The 17,500-nt window shown below is 37.2% G+C and overlaps 1 protein-coding gene across 1 annotated transcript in view; it reads left to right on the forward strand.

The window, feature by feature from the left end:
- LOC119572972 (non-specific lipid-transfer protein-like) overlaps window positions 1-15,138 on the forward strand; it is a 24,145-nt gene extending 9,007 nt beyond the window's left edge. Inside the window, exons 5-11 of the mRNA XM_037919934.1 lie at window positions 1-47; window positions 395-527; window positions 1,594-1,716; window positions 12,594-12,750; window positions 13,161-13,266; window positions 13,367-13,475; window positions 13,746-15,138. The exon at window positions 1-47 is cut by the window's left edge and continues 191 nt beyond it. Of these exons, the coding sequence (XP_037775862.1) occupies window positions 1-47; window positions 395-527; window positions 1,594-1,716; window positions 12,594-12,750; window positions 13,161-13,266; window positions 13,367-13,475; window positions 13,746-13,924 (854 nt within the window). The 3' untranslated portion in view covers window positions 13,925-15,138. The remainder of the gene's footprint in view (window positions 48-394; window positions 528-1,593; window positions 1,717-12,593; window positions 12,751-13,160; window positions 13,267-13,366; window positions 13,476-13,745) is intronic.
- The last annotated feature ends 2,362 nt before the right edge of the window (window positions 15,139-17,500 follow it).

Below are 17,500 nucleotides of genomic sequence, written 5' to 3' on the forward strand. Positions count from 1 at the left end.
CAACAGATCTGCCATCAACTTTTGAGGAGGAAAGCCCCATGAAAATTGTAAGTTCATTAGGACCAAATTTAGGGGAAAAATGACCAGTAAGATGTTAAGATTTTGATGTTACTCCTGAGGGTTCTCAAAGGGTGTGATAATGAGTTTCACATTAAATTTTAAAAAGAAAAGAAAAGTGAATCAAAGTTATATGTAGCCAAGTTTTATTTTCAATGCAAATCATTCTTGAATAAAGGACTACTTGCATTTGCACATCATAGGAGAGATTTAAATATTGTGTACTGATTACTAGTTACCTTTTATGAAATTATCCGTTATTTGATAACCTTATGTATTCTCCATGTTTGAGATTTGGTGAACCTTCTGATAAATTAGATATTCTTTCTCTTTTCAGGTTGGTTTTGACATGACAAGAACAGCAGCCCAAAAAGTTTTTAGTATTGCAGGAGAATCACCAGCAAATGTTGATGTGGTTGAACTTCATGATTGCTTCTCTGCTAATGAACTTATTACTTATGAAGCTCTTGGTAAGTTTAGATCTCTTCTCAAGTATTTGCTTTTTAGTTTTTATTACTCATACTATCAGTCCTTCAACTTCTCAGATCTGTGTGAGTGGATTCTTTTGTCTCCTATTCTGTTTTGTCATTATTTTCTTTGTTGTTGATTTTAACCCTTTCCCGACGGGTGGTATTCATAGTGGCTCAGGCCCCGCTGCCAGGGGCTTATATTGTCACCCTAGCATGCGCGACCACTCATGCCCAATACCAGCATCCCTTCCTTGCCTTTTCTTCGTAATACTAAGAGCCTATGTTGTATTTTAGGTTATTATTATCTTCTAAAGTCTCTATTTGCCATATTTCCTGATAAATCAAGACTGTAGGATATTTTTGTTGTTATATAGACTCCATAGTTGATCATTATTCACTCTATAATCTGAATAAAATAAGCAGTGTGTGGTATCATGGAGTTGAAACCGTAGGTTTTGTTGTTGTTGTTGTTGTTGTTGTTGTTTTAGTATAGGAAAAATGAGAGTGTTAAAAACTACTTAATCACATTTTCAGTGGCAGAAAAATAATATTTTGCCATAATTGTAACAAAAAAAAACTCATGGCATGGCCATACATACACCATGGCATGTATGTACATGCCACCCGTTGGGAAGGGTTAATCTGCAACCTTTTCTTGAAGTATGGGAATGAGTAAGAAAATGACTTCATATTGCTGAAGACAAACACTTTAGATAATTAATAGTAACTATATAAATTACATTCTGGTCTTGAATATTCTTTTGCTTTTAAACTTTGAATTAGGGTACTTAAAAAAGTTTTTTTTCTTAATCATGAAAGCTCTGTATTAGGTCTTAATTTCTTTGTTTATAATTTTTTCTCTGGTTATTTGTGTAAGATGTTTGTATGTTTTAAGATTTATTTATGTAGACTTGAATAATTTTATTGATTGTGAAAGACTATTTCCTTTTATTCTTCCATATTTTGTGATAGTACAGTTGTGAATATTTTGCCATATATAATAATAATTTCTGCATCATTATCTTTTATCATAATATTAAATAGAATATACTCAACACTTTCAAAGGCTTGTGTGAAGAAGGTGAGGCTGGAAAGATGATTGATGCTGGTGACAACACATATGGTGGAAAGTACGTCATTAATCCATCTGGTGGGCTTATCTCAAAGGGCCACCCCCTAGGTGCCACAGGTAAGTATTTTGTGAACCATATTTGCTTTGGTTTGGGAGTCTAGCATGTATGGTACAGTAAAAGAAAACAAACTCATTAGTGTTAGATGTTATGAGAAAGTGCTTATAATTGCACAGCCTTTCATGGATAAATATGTTTACAGGTATCTTGAAACTGTTTAAGAATTGTTGGATTTGTATTTAGTTATTCTCTATGAAAATTTCCAACTCTCCTGTCTGGATTAAGTACAGATAATCTATAAACAAAGACTAACCTACATGTATGAATTTCCTGATAGTGTACTGTGTAAAACTTCTAAAAACAAAACATTAGATCATCACAGGAAACAAATTCATTAAATACATTAGTTATTGAAAATATAATATGATAGCATTTTTTGGATTGTTATCTCCAATTAAATGAGATAAAGTGATTCCAAGATGACAAAATTTAGCTCATTTCAAGAAGTTAGAATATGTAAGGCGGTTTCTGTGAGTGAATGCCCATAGATTGGCAGTCTTCTCTAATGGCAGATAGTAACAAGAACCTTGGTTGAACACCAGTTTGGAAGACTGCCATGTTTTCCAAGATACAGTTGCAAAAAGCCTATTGTGTTACTGAGAGTTACTCTACTATCTCAAAAACAAATTTGGCAAATGCTGGGTCTTAGATCATATGGTACCAATAGTTTAGAAATAGAGTTGAATTGAAAATTAACCAGGGGTAAATGCTTCAAACTCAAGCTGATGTATTATTAGTGTTGAATAGTTTTAAATGCTTGCATGCTTTTTGCATTCAGCCAGCCTGTACAAATAGGGAGAGGCTTGTAGTGGCATAAGGCCCCAGAGGATTTTGTAGCAACATGTCTCAATGTTACAGTGCTTTGGTGGACATGCTTGTCTCCATACTGATGCATTTCAGGATCAAGGATTGGCTTTAAGGAGTCTCTTTTTTGGGGGGAAGCCTATTTGTGAATGCCACTTTCTGTTGGGGTGTTGCTGAGGTGGTGACACTGGTGATAATAACTGATACTACTATCTAAGGGGCTGAGCTGACTGAGGTTGGAAAGGCCTGGAAGCAGTTTGGTCAGTGAGGATAGTTACATCTTTTACTAGTTGGGTCACAGTAATGCCAGCCTCCGGGCTAGTACAATGGTAAAGTGTCGGCCTCTCATCCGAGGGGTTGGCGGTTTGCGCCCTGCCCAGACGCGATAAGTTGCAATTGTCCCCCGGAGGTTATTGCTGTGGCTGGGCACCACGGCGAGTAAGGACTAGGTTCAGCCGAGTCAGCGCCAGCTGACACGTGAGCGAGTCGGCATTAGTCGACACAGGCCAGGCTCCCCTCATGGGCATAGCCCGAGCGAGGCCTAAGCTTCGCATATTGGACTTACCCTTACAGTAATGACACCATCTCCAACCATCTTGAGTAGATAAGGTATGAATGATAATGAATATCTTCACAATACTAGAAATGTATTTAACTGGTTTTGAATATATCTTCCTTCAGATATACATGTATTGTGAAGATATTAATTCTCATTCATACCTTTTCTACATTTGTCAACATGAATATGGTTCATCTTGATCAGACTTCAGTCTTCTGTAGTAGAGGTAATTATGTATAATGATGATAATGTGAGACTGAATTACTTCATGTCTCATGTTGGCATGTGCATTCCTCCCAATGTATAAAAAATTGAAATAGATGATCCTTGCCAAACTCCTCTGTAGATAAATGTCTTGATGAGATATTTGGGAGAAACACAATGTAGCTCTTCTTGAAGTTTGGAAGATTCCCAAGAGTTTTCTGTTTTTCTGCTGTACTGATTGTTGTATTTATCTTCTGCAGTCATTAAAAACTTACTGTCTGTCAAATGACAGCTCTGTGTTACCTTGACAGAGTGAAAAAGGACTGGTTAGAGATCAGGAATTGCATTGATTCCTATGGCATAGGACAAGGAACAATATATCAGGAATTTTGCTAAGGTCAATTACTTTTGCACTGCCTACCAAGCCCTGAGCAAAGGGAATGTCAAGCCATCTCCACAAGTGAATACAGTTCACTCATCAGGTGGCCAGATCATTTCAAATGTTGATGAGATGTGATTGCATTGGGCCAGTATTCTGAGCAGTTGTTTCACCCATTAGCAAGGAACATCTTAAACTGAAATCAAGAAGGTAATCTCCAAGCAAGAGATGTTATTGCAGTGGATATCTGCAGCATGCCCACTGAATTGCTGGTCTGGTAACAACTATACCTTGTGGATTGTTTGCTGCCCATGCTGTCATCTGGCAGCCTAGTACCACTTCTTAGACCTACTGAAGGATGTGGTCTTTCTGGAAGGGGAAAGGGATCACTGGGGCTGTAGTTGTCATTGGCTTCACACTACTCAGCATACTGAGGTGCTTGTTCTCTTCCTTCTGAGATATATCAGAGACCACTTTTTGAGGCACCTTGGACCTAAACCAAGACGCAGGACTGGGGGTTTGCTGAGAACCTGCCCAGCTGATATATTCCTGCTGTATGGACATTTGTGTCGCCCACATATCTTGGCAGTGTAATTGCTGACACACGACCAGGGAATCAACAGGTGGATAGCCCATTTCATGAATCATGAACAATATTTATATGTATATTTGAGATCCTGGTACCTGTCTTTATGGCCCTGGTATTGCTGATTCCAATGTACATGAACTCTCATGTGCTTTAGAGTAATGTCTTGAAACCTTTTACAGCAGGTCCTTGTGTTGGATAGATGGTTACAGTTAGCATGACCATGTGTCTAACAGTCTAACCAATGGCTAAATGTTCATACTTATTGCTTGCACAATCTGGGATTGCCAGCTCATGCTACATGGGCAATTGGCCTGACCACTAAAGGATGGTCTTGCTCATCAGGTTGTTTTTTCCATGGAGGGCCTGAAGGCAAAGGAGCCTTATTGTAAGAAAAAAGTCATGATAGAAGTGAAACACAAAAGTAGAAGAGCATCTTCTTTGGCATTAGCAGCACATCTTGGTTGATTAAGGAGAAAGTGGGTTTTAAGATATTTGAGAGCTTGTGGTATGTGATATAGTATACATCTTTTGCAATGACATAACTGGAGTAGGCAACACATACTTCTTGCTTGAGAATTTCCTTAGCTCCTCCTTTAGTTACATTTATTGTACAAAATCCCCATGTCAAACTGGATCTGGACTGTTGTACTCTGAAATGAAGGGTAGCAAAAAGGATTTATGAATGCTCAGCAAGACTGGTTTTAATCACCTTGTGATGACAGTTAGTTCTTCATGACAGGACTTTGTTTAATTGTGTCATCTCTTGGTTACAAGTAGCCATGAATCTTCACCTTGGAAAAGTGAAGATACATGAGTTGGCACTAGAACAATCTCTCATACGATTGCTCTACACCAGTTGTGTTTTGTTTTCGCTTTGCAGCAGCACTGAACTATTTCCTCCTGGACACAGGCCTGGACAAAGGTGACAGGGAAGACAAGCAGTTGCCAATGCAGCAGGTCCCCCCCTATCCACACCGCTGATGGAATCAAGGGAAGGACAAGAGTCCATACAGCTTGTCAGAACAAAGTTAAAATCAACAACAAACTGCATTAGGGATTCAAGCTTAGGATTCCTCCTCAGAGTTTACTCTTTGTAGTTTGTAGATATTACACTATGACTACCAGAGATCAACAGTGAATGCCATGGCAACCACACAGTAGCATACCGTGCTACAGATGATACTCCTCACATTTATTTACCAAATTTAAAGAAAAATGAATATCAGTTCGAGTGATGTGCCAAATGGTCATAAGTTTCCATAGTTTTCATGCTAGTTCAAGTTTTGCAGCAATCACACTTTGTTTCATGTAAAACAAATTATATGGTCAATGGGTAATTTTAATGGTATACGTAAACCATAGGTTGCGAAAGTCTGCCAGAGAGAGGGAGAGGGAGTGAGGGGTATATGGCCTTTGTGAAAATCCCAAAGGCATTTTATTTCAACTTTTCTTGTGAATATCACTTCTTATATGTCTAAAATATGTATTTATATCAGATTTGGATGTAAATAATTTTTTGGAAGAAATAATAAGGCATGTGACTGTATGGTATACTTGAACGTGCCTAACAAAACTACCCCATGGTTTTTGTGTGCCATCTCTGATTCCTTTATAGTTTAATAAGGATATTACAACAACAATATATAACAGGAATTTTGGTTGTCTTTCATCCATACACATATGGGTGAAAAATACAGTGCAAATCAGAATATTTGCTCTTATGCATAGAGGAATAGCTAAACAATTTCTTAGTGTATTTGTAATTGTCTCTCCTCTAAATATCAACAAAGAAAATAGCTAAGGATGGATATAAAATTTGTATTAAGGCTACCCAAAACAAGCATTTTACATTTATGAGGGGCAATTGTGTCACACACTTACTTCTTTTTCACAGAGGCAAAGGCAGGAGAAGGTTGCTGACATTCAAGATGCTGGATTATTAACTAATCTAACTATTCTGTCTCTCACTAAAAAGTGTGTCTCTTTGGGGAGACCAGGTGTCTCCAACAGTGTGAGGTATATCATTATTTTATCAGATAACTAAGGGGGCTAATGCCAACAAGGGTGCATAGCTGCATCCACCCTTCACTTAAAACCACAATGGTCTCTCATGGCAGTTATCAATCTGCCCAAGCTATGACTTCATAGGTCACCCTGCGGGCCTCTTTAATTTGGGGCTGTTTTGGATGGAAACAACTCGTGGGCAGGATTGTCTTTGAGGAAATGAGTCAGATGCTCATAAGTTCTGAGTTGGCATTCCCAGAATGTGCAAATAACAGCCCTATGCTGGTCTCATGGTGTAAAACAGAAGCTTGGACAGAAGCTCCTGCTAGCTGCACCCAATGATCCAGTGCAAGGACGAAACTTCAAGGAATGGGATAGCATCTAAGTTTCATTTCCACAGAGTCTTGGAGATGTGTTACTTGGGTCATCTGTACAGGTACTGGCATCTCCACATACTCTTGTATATGCCAAGTCAATTCATCAACTGACTACCTGGTCTGACACACCAGAGTCATGGTATGAAAAATTTGTGTGTTATTGACTGAACAGGTTCTCCTAGCAGGCCTCAAAAATCCTTGATCTTGGTCTTCATCCAGGAGACCTGTAAACCTAAGGGCATTAGATAATTGCATAATGCATCTAGAGCTGCCACTAAGATTTTCAGAGACTCAAACAGGATAGCAATATTGTCTGTAAAGTCAAGGTCTCTGACCTTGACATTGCCTTGTGTTGCTCCACAATGACTCACTCCAGAATTCACAGGGAAGAAATCTATTTTTTCAGTGAATATGGAAATTTGAAGAGAAGAGTAACTCATTACCCCTCACACTGTCACACCTCATATATATTAATTTCTTCCATCCCCCAACCCCAGCCACCCATTACTCTAGACTCCAGCTGACTAACTATCCACAACCATAACTCCCTCCCCACCCTCAATTACCCACCCAGACTCTGTCAGGCCAAATATTAAAGGTAAATTTTTCATGAACTTTAGCATGCATTTTGAGCGATAACATTACATATTTTCACTGTTTATGTTCAAAACATGATTTCTGAAGCATGTTTTATATCATTTCCAATTTTTTTTTTTCACACACACACACACACGTAGACACACACACACAACACACACACACCACACAACACACACAGACACACACACACACACACACACGATAGACACACACACACTACCAACACACACACACCACACACACACACAACAACACCACACACACACACAACACACACACACACACCCCACACACACCACACACACTAGACACACCCAACACACACGTAGACACACACACACCACACACGTAGCACACTACACCACACACACGTAGACACACACACACACACCTAACCACACACACCACACACACACGAGACACACACACACACACGAAAGCACACACACACACACGTAGACACACACACACACACACACGTACACACCACACACACCACACACGTAGACACACACACCACACACACGTAACACACACACAACACACACGTAGACACACACCACCACACTAGACACACACACACACACGTAGACACACACACACACACACACACACACACGTAGACACACACACAACCCACGTACACACACACACACACACGTAGACACACACCACGTACACGCACACGTACACGTACACGCACACGTACACGCACACGCACACGCACACGTACACGTACACGTACACACACGCACACGTAGACACACACACGCACGTGAATCCCTAATGCAGTTTGTTGTTGAATGTAACTTTGTTCCAACATAAAACAACGATGAACAATCAAACAAACAAACGCCCACTCTCGAGGAGCGATACAGCGAGACTCATACGCCCTTGTCTAGCAACAGAGAACGCACGCACATACGTATTCCTTCACCCGCTTACTACTACAGATTACCTTTTGCAGTAGATTATTAACTTCTATGCTCTTGATCAAGAATTAACTGAAGTAAAAATGACATTCCAAATCTCAGGTTGTAAGAAAATTATGGCACAGGCAACAACAGGCTGGGATGTAATTCATTATAAAACATATCTTGTTGGAAGTGCAAATGCTGTTGCTATGCGGTCTGCCAAGTCCTGTTTATGAGCTTATTGGGCATAATTGATCTCTTTAAGAGCGCTATATAATATTCATGAATAATCGTCACCTGCAGTTTTCGTAAATATAGGTATAGGCGGGAATTTTAACCTTGATAAATGAGAAAGAAAAAGAAACAAACGGGCTCGTAGTCCCTGTCTCAAGCCTCAATCAGCTGATCGCGAAGGAGACCGGACCGCTGTCGGTGGTGAGAAGGTATTTCGGCTTTTAAATGCCTTCCTTTGAGGGGATTTTGGTAAAGCTTTGTTGCATATATTGGGTAAAAGTGTGCTTTTAGCTTAGGTATCGGTGATGAGTCATGTAATTTGGGAAGAAGGACAATAAGAACTTTCGTGTGGGATTTGAAGGGCAGAAGAGAGTGAGCAAGCGTTTTTTTTTTTCTCTCTTTTTCTTTTCTCTGGCATCCTCGGTGTTTATTAAGTACAAATTGTGGCATAGCCCAGCGATGATAGATTTTGGGTTCATTTATATGTGATCCTATGAAACCAACATCTTACTTTTTTGTCATTCTTCAAGTATGTAGAATTGATCCTTACAACAAAAAAGGAAATAGCTAATGATAAAGTTCTGTATAACCTTTCTAGTCTTTTCTGCGATCTTTAAGATAAATAATCGATGGGTTAATGTTACCGAGAGATGAAAATATCCGCTGTATATCACTGCTCAGAGACTAAGTACACAACAGCCAGAATTCTTAATGTCCATTTTTGGAAGTTGGCATGAAGTGCTGATAAATGGGGGTACAAGGGGGCTTACCCCCCCTTCCCATCAAGGGAAAAAATAGAGGGTAAAAAAGGTTAGGTTTGGGGAGGGTGCATTGCTCTTGTTTATATATACCAATTGATGTTTGGTATTGAAATACTTAACCCATCACTGCCAGTAACAGAAATCCCTGAGCGTGATAAACTCTGGTGATTTCTGGCAACGGCCAGACATTGAACGCGGGAGTCTGCTACATCAAGCAGAAATTCCTGGTGTCTGAATGAGTTTTCCCAAGTATTTCACCTCAAACATTTGTTTATCTTCTTGCCAGAAAGCAAAGAGATTATTAATGGCCTTCATTTGACAGTAATGTTGACAATTAGAATATGATAGAGGTTTAAAATTTTTTAAACTTCCTTGCCAAAGTGTTGCTTTAACCCATAATTGACGGGTAGCGTTCATAGTGGCCCGGGCCTCGCTGCCGGGGGCTTATATCGTCGCCCGAGCATGCGTGACCACACATGCCAAATACCAGCATCCCATGCCGTTTCTTCGTAATACTACGAAGATATGTTATATTTTCAATTTTCATTATTTTTTACAGTCTCTACTTACCAAACTTCCTGATAAATCGAGACTGAAGGGTATTTTTGTTGTTATATAGACTCCATAGTTGATCATTATTCAGTCTATAGTCCGAATAAAATAAGCAGTGTGTGGCATCATGGAGTTGAAATTGTCGGTTTGTTGCATTTTTTTTGTTTGTTGCATGGTAAAAATGAGAAAGTGTTAGAACCGACTTAATCACACTTTCACTGGCAAAAAAGTAATCTTTTGCCGTGATTGTAACAAAAAAAAACTCATGGCATGTCCATGCATACTCTATGGCATGTGCGTACGTGCCCCCGGCAGATGGTCCCGCCATGCCATGGCATGTACGTACATGCCACCCGTCGGCAATGGGTTAAAATGATTTATATTTACATGTCACAATTGTTGCCATTATTTTTTAGAAGAATAGGACTAATTATTAAACTGTGAATACACTTCATGCAAATAAATGGATTGTGACATTAATATTGTATATGAGACAACTAGCTTTTTAGCTAGCATTAGCTGAACTTTGCATTTACTAACAATATGAGTGATACAGGCTTAAGTTTGTACCCTGGAGTCTGGTTAAAGGCACCAGCCCAAGCTATCTTGCAAAAATATATGTGGTGAATATTTGTTAATCTATGTTGGACAGCTGAAGGAGAGCAGGCCTTGGTGATTTACTTGAGTCACACTTACCTTCAGTTTTCAGTCAAGGTTATGTTCGCATTGAGTTGTCTGTGGCATCTCTCCCCCTATAGAGGTGACCATCTGTGACCTATATGTTTTCCAGGTATTATTTAGGGGAGTATGAAATTTATAATTACAAGTCAGTGGAGTCTATAGTGAGTTCTATCTTTTGGAAGAACTCTTCAACTGCTTCTGTGGTTCCTCTGAATTAGCAACTAACTCCACATTGTTAAGTTCACATCATTTATATTTTCAAGCCTAGGGCAAGTTAGAAGGTTCCCTTCTTTTAACCCCTATGATTCAGATGTTGTGACCAAAAATTTGACTTGAGGGGTGGGTGATGTGAACATATTGCCATGGGAAAATTGACTGAAGGCTGGGGTGATGGGAACTTGCTATCATGAAAATTTCATCTGAAAGCCAGGGTAATGGGAATAATTTGCTTAAGTGCACATAACTCTTAGAGTGTGATTCGGCTGAGTGTACATTTAGGAAGGGGCTTTTGCATTAATTCTAGCTATAAACGAGTGTGGAGCACACAATCTGTGAGTCATGACTGGAAAAAGTGTCCAGGGAGGATGCTATTTCTATGCTCAGGATCCTATTCCTGAGCATAGGTTGTATTACAGAAAATTGAATGTCATGAAAAGTGACAAATAACAATGCGTTACTCATGTTATTATTCTTGTATTAAGTTATGGTCTACCTTGAGAGATGATACGGAGTCTTTATAAGTAAAACAGAGTATAATCATCTGAATGAAGCAAATCAAATGACAGATATAGACTTTGGAAAATGTCAAATAAGTTCAAAACACTTATGCAGAAAGAAAGAAAATAACATTGCTAAGGGGAGGCATGGAGTCTTGGCTCTGCACACAAGTGTTTGTGTGCACCTGGCTTAAAAGTGGTACTTTCTGGTGGGCATGGAACAATATGAAGATTATGACGTCGAATTAGACAGAATTTTATCTCACCTTCATACCTACTTATAATTATCTCTTACATATTAATAAATTGAAATCTTTCTATATAAAGTGTTCTTGTCCTACAATTACTAACACCATTACACTATTCATAATTAGTAAAAACTGAATCTGAAAACTTGACAGATACTGAATGGGGCCATAGAGATCATGGCACACGCTCACACATGCACACTCATGCACGCTCAAACACACACACACACACACATGCATGCACAAACAACACACACACACACACACACAACACACACACACACACACACACACACACACACACACACACACACACAACACACACACACACACACACACACACACACACAACACACACACACACACACACACACAAACACACACACACAAACACACACACACACAAACTCAGAATTACTGTATGATTTTGATATAATAGCGGGGTTTATTGATGTAACTATTTTTTTTTTTTTTTTTTTTTGAAATAGAAAATAATGTTTAGTTTAGTAATACCAAAAGATTAAATGAGAAGGGGAGGGAGAGCAATGACCAAATTTCCTATGGTCTATGGTTATGGTTAGTCTATGGTTAGGAGGCTGGCATTGCTATTGTGTTGAAGTAATGATGGCAATGATGATGATGATGATGATGATGATGATGATGATGATGATGATGATGATGATGATGATGATGATGATGATGATGATGATGATGATGATGATGATGATGATGATGATGATGATGATGATGATGATGATGATGATGATGATGATGATGATGATGATATCAATAATGATAATAATAATATTATTATTAATAATACTAAGTAATATTCATGAATCAATTTATAATTTGATGAAAAAGGAAGTAGAAATGTATACATTTTCTTCTTCCTCTTTTTTTCCTTAATATTGGCAATATTTATTTTTTTTATATTCCAGTAACTTTTGTATGTCTACTTAAATTTTTTGGTTTATGGCTACTTGCCTTTTTTATCTGGGTCCATCTGCCTTGGAGACAATACCTTTATCAGATACTGATAAGATGATCTGGTGGTACTATATTTGAGCGTTTGATCAGCACTCTTCCCTTTGTCAGAGAACCCTTGTGCTGGTAGGTTGTGAAGCTAGTGAAGCTCATTGTTGCCATTTTTTGCTTTGGTCTACTAATATGTTTACAGAGATTATTTGTAGGAACTGTTATTTTTGTTTTGCTTTATAACAAAGCTTACCAGTAAGTTTATCTTCTCTACAGGCCTTGCGCAGTGTGCCGAGTTGTGTTGGCAGCTGCGTGGTGAAGCAGGCAAACGTCAAGTGCCTGGGGCAAAATTAGCTCTTCAGCATAACATTGGTCTCGGAGGAGCAGCGGTTGTAGCACTCTACAGGATGGGCTTCAGAGGCAATGAAAGGGGGTGAGTTTTGGCTTTTGTCTATGGTTAACGTTTTCCTGCAAGATATCTCAGTTGTCAAGATATAGATTAGACTGATATATACACCGGAGTATTATTTTACTTTTAGTATATGTTTTATTATTATTTGGGAATTTATTTATTATATTATTTTATATTTTCTTCATGAACTTAAGAACATTACAGTATATTTGTATATCAGTAGGGAAAGATCTGGATGAAGTAAGATTTCATAATGACAGTAAGGAATATAAAAGCCAAATACCCTATAAAACCATATATATGACATAGCCATTATGATCTCTCCTACATAATTTGCATTTCATTTCTGCGCTAAAGCCATCATGATCCCTCTAACCTAATTTGCACTTCATTCCTGTAATAGTTTTATTATTTTTTATATGTTTCCTTAGGATTGTGGCAGCAGCTACATCAGCTGGAGAGGAGTTTAAAAGTGCAAATATCTTCAATGCCATTGAAGTTGCACTTTCTGAAGACGGACCTAAGCTCGTTAACAAGGTACAGTACGAATGTTGTTTTGTCAGAGTTTTCTTAATATATTTGTCTATGATGTAGCATAAAGAGAATGACCAAAGCTTCATTTTTCTTGGTATTTCAGGTAAAGGGTGTGTACTGCTTCCAAGTCAAGGGAGGTCCTGATGGCAAAGAAGCCAAGTGGATTGTGGATGCCAAGAATGGGTCAGGTTCAGTTACTTTCAATGGAGGAGGTGAGTATAAACTAGAACTATAAACTAGTTACAAGCAAACATGCACACCAGAATTTGAACTCACAAATTTCCATGTATTACTCATTAATACACCTACTTTCACACACACACACACACACACACACCAAACATGCTATGAAACGTCTAGAACTTAGACTCACAACTTGCATTCAGTGCTTTGTGTCAAATTCGAAGGAAAATTCACACAAACAAATATATATGCCAAGTTTACTGTTGTCATGACTTCATGATTTTTTTTTTTTTTTGCAGCCAAGCCAGATGTCACAATCACCATGAATGACAATGACCTTGTTGATCTGATGGAAGGGAAGCTGAACCCACAGAAGGCCTTCTTCCAAGGAAAGTTGAAGATAAAGGGAAACATGGGGTTAGCCATGAAGTTACAAGAATTCCAAAAAGATACAAAACAGCTCAAGGCCAAGCTCTAGGGTTTGAATGCCTTTTCTTACCCCCTTTCTCTTTTCTTTTCCTGTCTTTTCTTCTTGCTGTGTCTCATTCTCCCCTTCCTATTCCTTTTCTCTTTCCCCCTTCATCCTATAAATTCATTTTTAATGCTTCTACATTCAGAATACCCTCCTCTTTGGCATCATTATGCATCTGTAAGACTTTTAAGAAGACAAGAAATAGCATCAGTTTTTTATCATATAACAAGGGATGATGGTAAAAGAAAATCTACTTGGATGCAATAACAGTGTTTATGTCTCCATTTCTTTTATGTTATAAATGGATTTATAGCAGTCTGGTGGAGTAGAACCAGAATGTAATTAGATTGATTTGATAAACGTCTCAAGGACTGGCCCGGGCACTTGACGTTAAAAAGAGCTTTGAAATCTTGGATATAACACAGATTTAATTGCATCCTAGAAATGTCCAACTTTTGAAATAACTATCCACCAAAGAAACAGGAAGCAAGGATAGGGCTGGTGATTAATTGCAAATGAGCCAAAATCCTATGCATAATATTATCTGAGCACCATAATAGACACAAATTATCAGTTCCACAATGTATATGCATTGAAGAATAAAGTAATGACAAGAATTTCACACACAAGTTGTATGTATTACCTGAATGGACGAATATTTCCTGAGGATGGTGATTTTATATTACAAAATGGATGAACATGGCCAGTTTTCATTAAAATCTACTGTCCATGTATCTATGTGCCCCAGTTTCTTCCTTTACTAAATGAAATTCTCTTTAATAAGTTTACGTTATAGCCAATTTCAAAAGTTAAACATTTTAGTATTGTTGGAAATAAGGTGCCCCTGTACAAAGCAAGTTTCACAATTTAAGATACCTACGTGGATTTGAAGTCCACTAGCAGTGTAATCAATGAATGTTTGAAATTGTTTAAGGTATTTGCATGTGCAAATAAAGCAATGCCAGCAATGCAATGGAAATGACTGTACAGCCTTCAGGTACTAAGCCTTTGAATGCATGAATTAGTACTGAATAAGTGAACTGAGATTGTATGCACGTCTTAGTTTAGTATCAAGGAAGCAAAATTTGGAAGAACAAAAGTTAATGTTAATTGTTACAATAATTTGGTTTATACACTTTATTTTACATTGTATAATCTTTTCAAAATATTATTTTGTTTATATAGATATCTATGTTTTAATAAAGACATATTAGATTAAACCTATTTTGATCCCTTTTGTAAACCAGGAAAGGAAATCTCAGAAGATTCTAGCACCAAAGTGTGGAGTTTTTGGTAGGACAGAACATGGTTTGAAATTATTAAAGAATGGATTATGTTGTCTTACTTTTTTTTTTATTACAAGTGATTTAGTAGTGGTTCTGTTCCCTATTATTTGTTCACACTTGTCTTCTAACAGTTGGTGGTCATTACAGGTAGTCTCATCAAGTTCCGCTAATTGCGAGAGTATTACCACACTTTTCACCCCTAAATTTAATATATATATATATATATATATATATATATATATATATATATATATATATATATATATATATATATATATATATAATATATATATATATATTATATAATATATATATATATATATTATATATTATATATATATATATATATATATATAATAAAAATTATATATAATATATATAAATATATATATATTAATATATATATATATATTTTAATACATATAGATATATGTTTTATTATATATATATATATATGTCATATATAAATATATAGATATATAATATAATATTTTATGATATATAATATAATATAATATATATATATATATATATATATATATGTATATATATATATATATATTATATATTGATATATAAAATAATATATATATATATATATATATATATATATATATATATATATATATATAGTGTGTGTGTGTGTTGATGCACGTACGAGCTATCATATGATGTGGCAATCATATCTCCTTGTAGAAAGCTGATTTCTCTTGGCACGCTATCACTAACAGGGTATATTACAAACGTATACTCTCTTAAAATTTAGTATGTCAACGCAGCATATCAACAGTGTAACTACAGAACTTCTGCCGATTCCACAAACCAAACGACAAAAAGCATTATCATAAATGTACGCAATCCAAGGACAAGCTGTCTAGCAGACCAGAAATTATCTTTACCAGATCATCTGCAGGAAAATTAAAGTAAAAACCTTTTCCGATTACATGACCTCATTCAGCTAGAGAAGGTCGCGTGAGTACGTTGTCATAGCAATGCGTTACATCATTATCTATTTTCGTGTCACATAGCTCTAGGGATACCTAAAAATGACCTGTTACGTCTGACTGAAGGGATAGATTTGTGATCACACGTATATCATCATCAATAACGGTATGCTCATGTTTGAGCAGCCGTGGACCTCTCCACCATCCTTCGCCACTAAACTCGATCTTACGCTTTTCTTTCCACTTGTACCATCGACAGCCCGCAAATATCTTTGATGTTGTCGCTCAGTCTTGTCTTCAGTTTGCCTCTTCCTCTGTTTCCCATCACCATCCCTGTCAGCAAGTCTTTCTCAATACTTTTACTTCTCATCACATGACCAATAAACTTTAATTTCCTCCTGTTCAAGATGTCCAACAGCTGGTCTTTACAATTTATTTTTCTCAGCACTTCATCATTCGTCTTCTTCTCTGTCCAGCTAATACGCAGTACTCGTCTGTAACACCACATTTCAAAACTATTGATCTTTTTCTTGTCTATGTACTTCAGCACCCAACACTCAGAACCATATGATGCAATTGGGAAAACTAATGAGTTCAATAACCTCAGCTTTGTCCGTAAGGTAATGCTTCGGTCTTTCCAGTTGTTATTGAGAGCAATTGTGGCGTTTTTGGCAATGGCAATTCTTCTTTTTATCTCTGGTGAATCATCATATGTATTAGTTAAAACAGCTCCAAGATAAGTGAACTCTCACATTTTCCACAATCATACACATGTATATATACAAGCATTTATCTATCTATTTATCTATCTATATACATATATACAAGCACACATAAACACATACACATACACATACACATTACACACACATATGCACACGCACTCACGCGCACGCACATACACATACATACATACATATATATATATATATATATATATATATATATATATATATATATATATATATATATATGATATAATATATGTATATATAAATATAAATATATACACATACATATATATTTACATATATGTATATAATATATGCAGACACACACACACACACACACACACACACACACACACACACACACACACACACACACACACACACACGAGCATTCTGCTGACAGGTCCAAGACTTGTAGCCCCATTTAATGACCCCTCCCCTCGACTCACTCTCGACTTCCCACGGTACCCAACACTCTACTGGTTATCGCCTGTGCCCAGAGCGGAACGGCATTACCGAAGTGCCCCCAGACCAAGTGATTCCGACCCTTACCACCGATCACTTATAACTACATGCAATCTTATATCTTGATTATACTCAAAATATTTGTTAGAAAATCCT

Source organism: Penaeus monodon, chromosome 5 (assembly GCF_015228065.2).
Source record: "Penaeus monodon isolate SGIC_2016 chromosome 5, NSTDA_Pmon_1, whole genome shotgun sequence".
Taxonomy (NCBI): Eukaryota; Metazoa; Arthropoda; class Malacostraca; order Decapoda; family Penaeidae; genus Penaeus; species Penaeus monodon.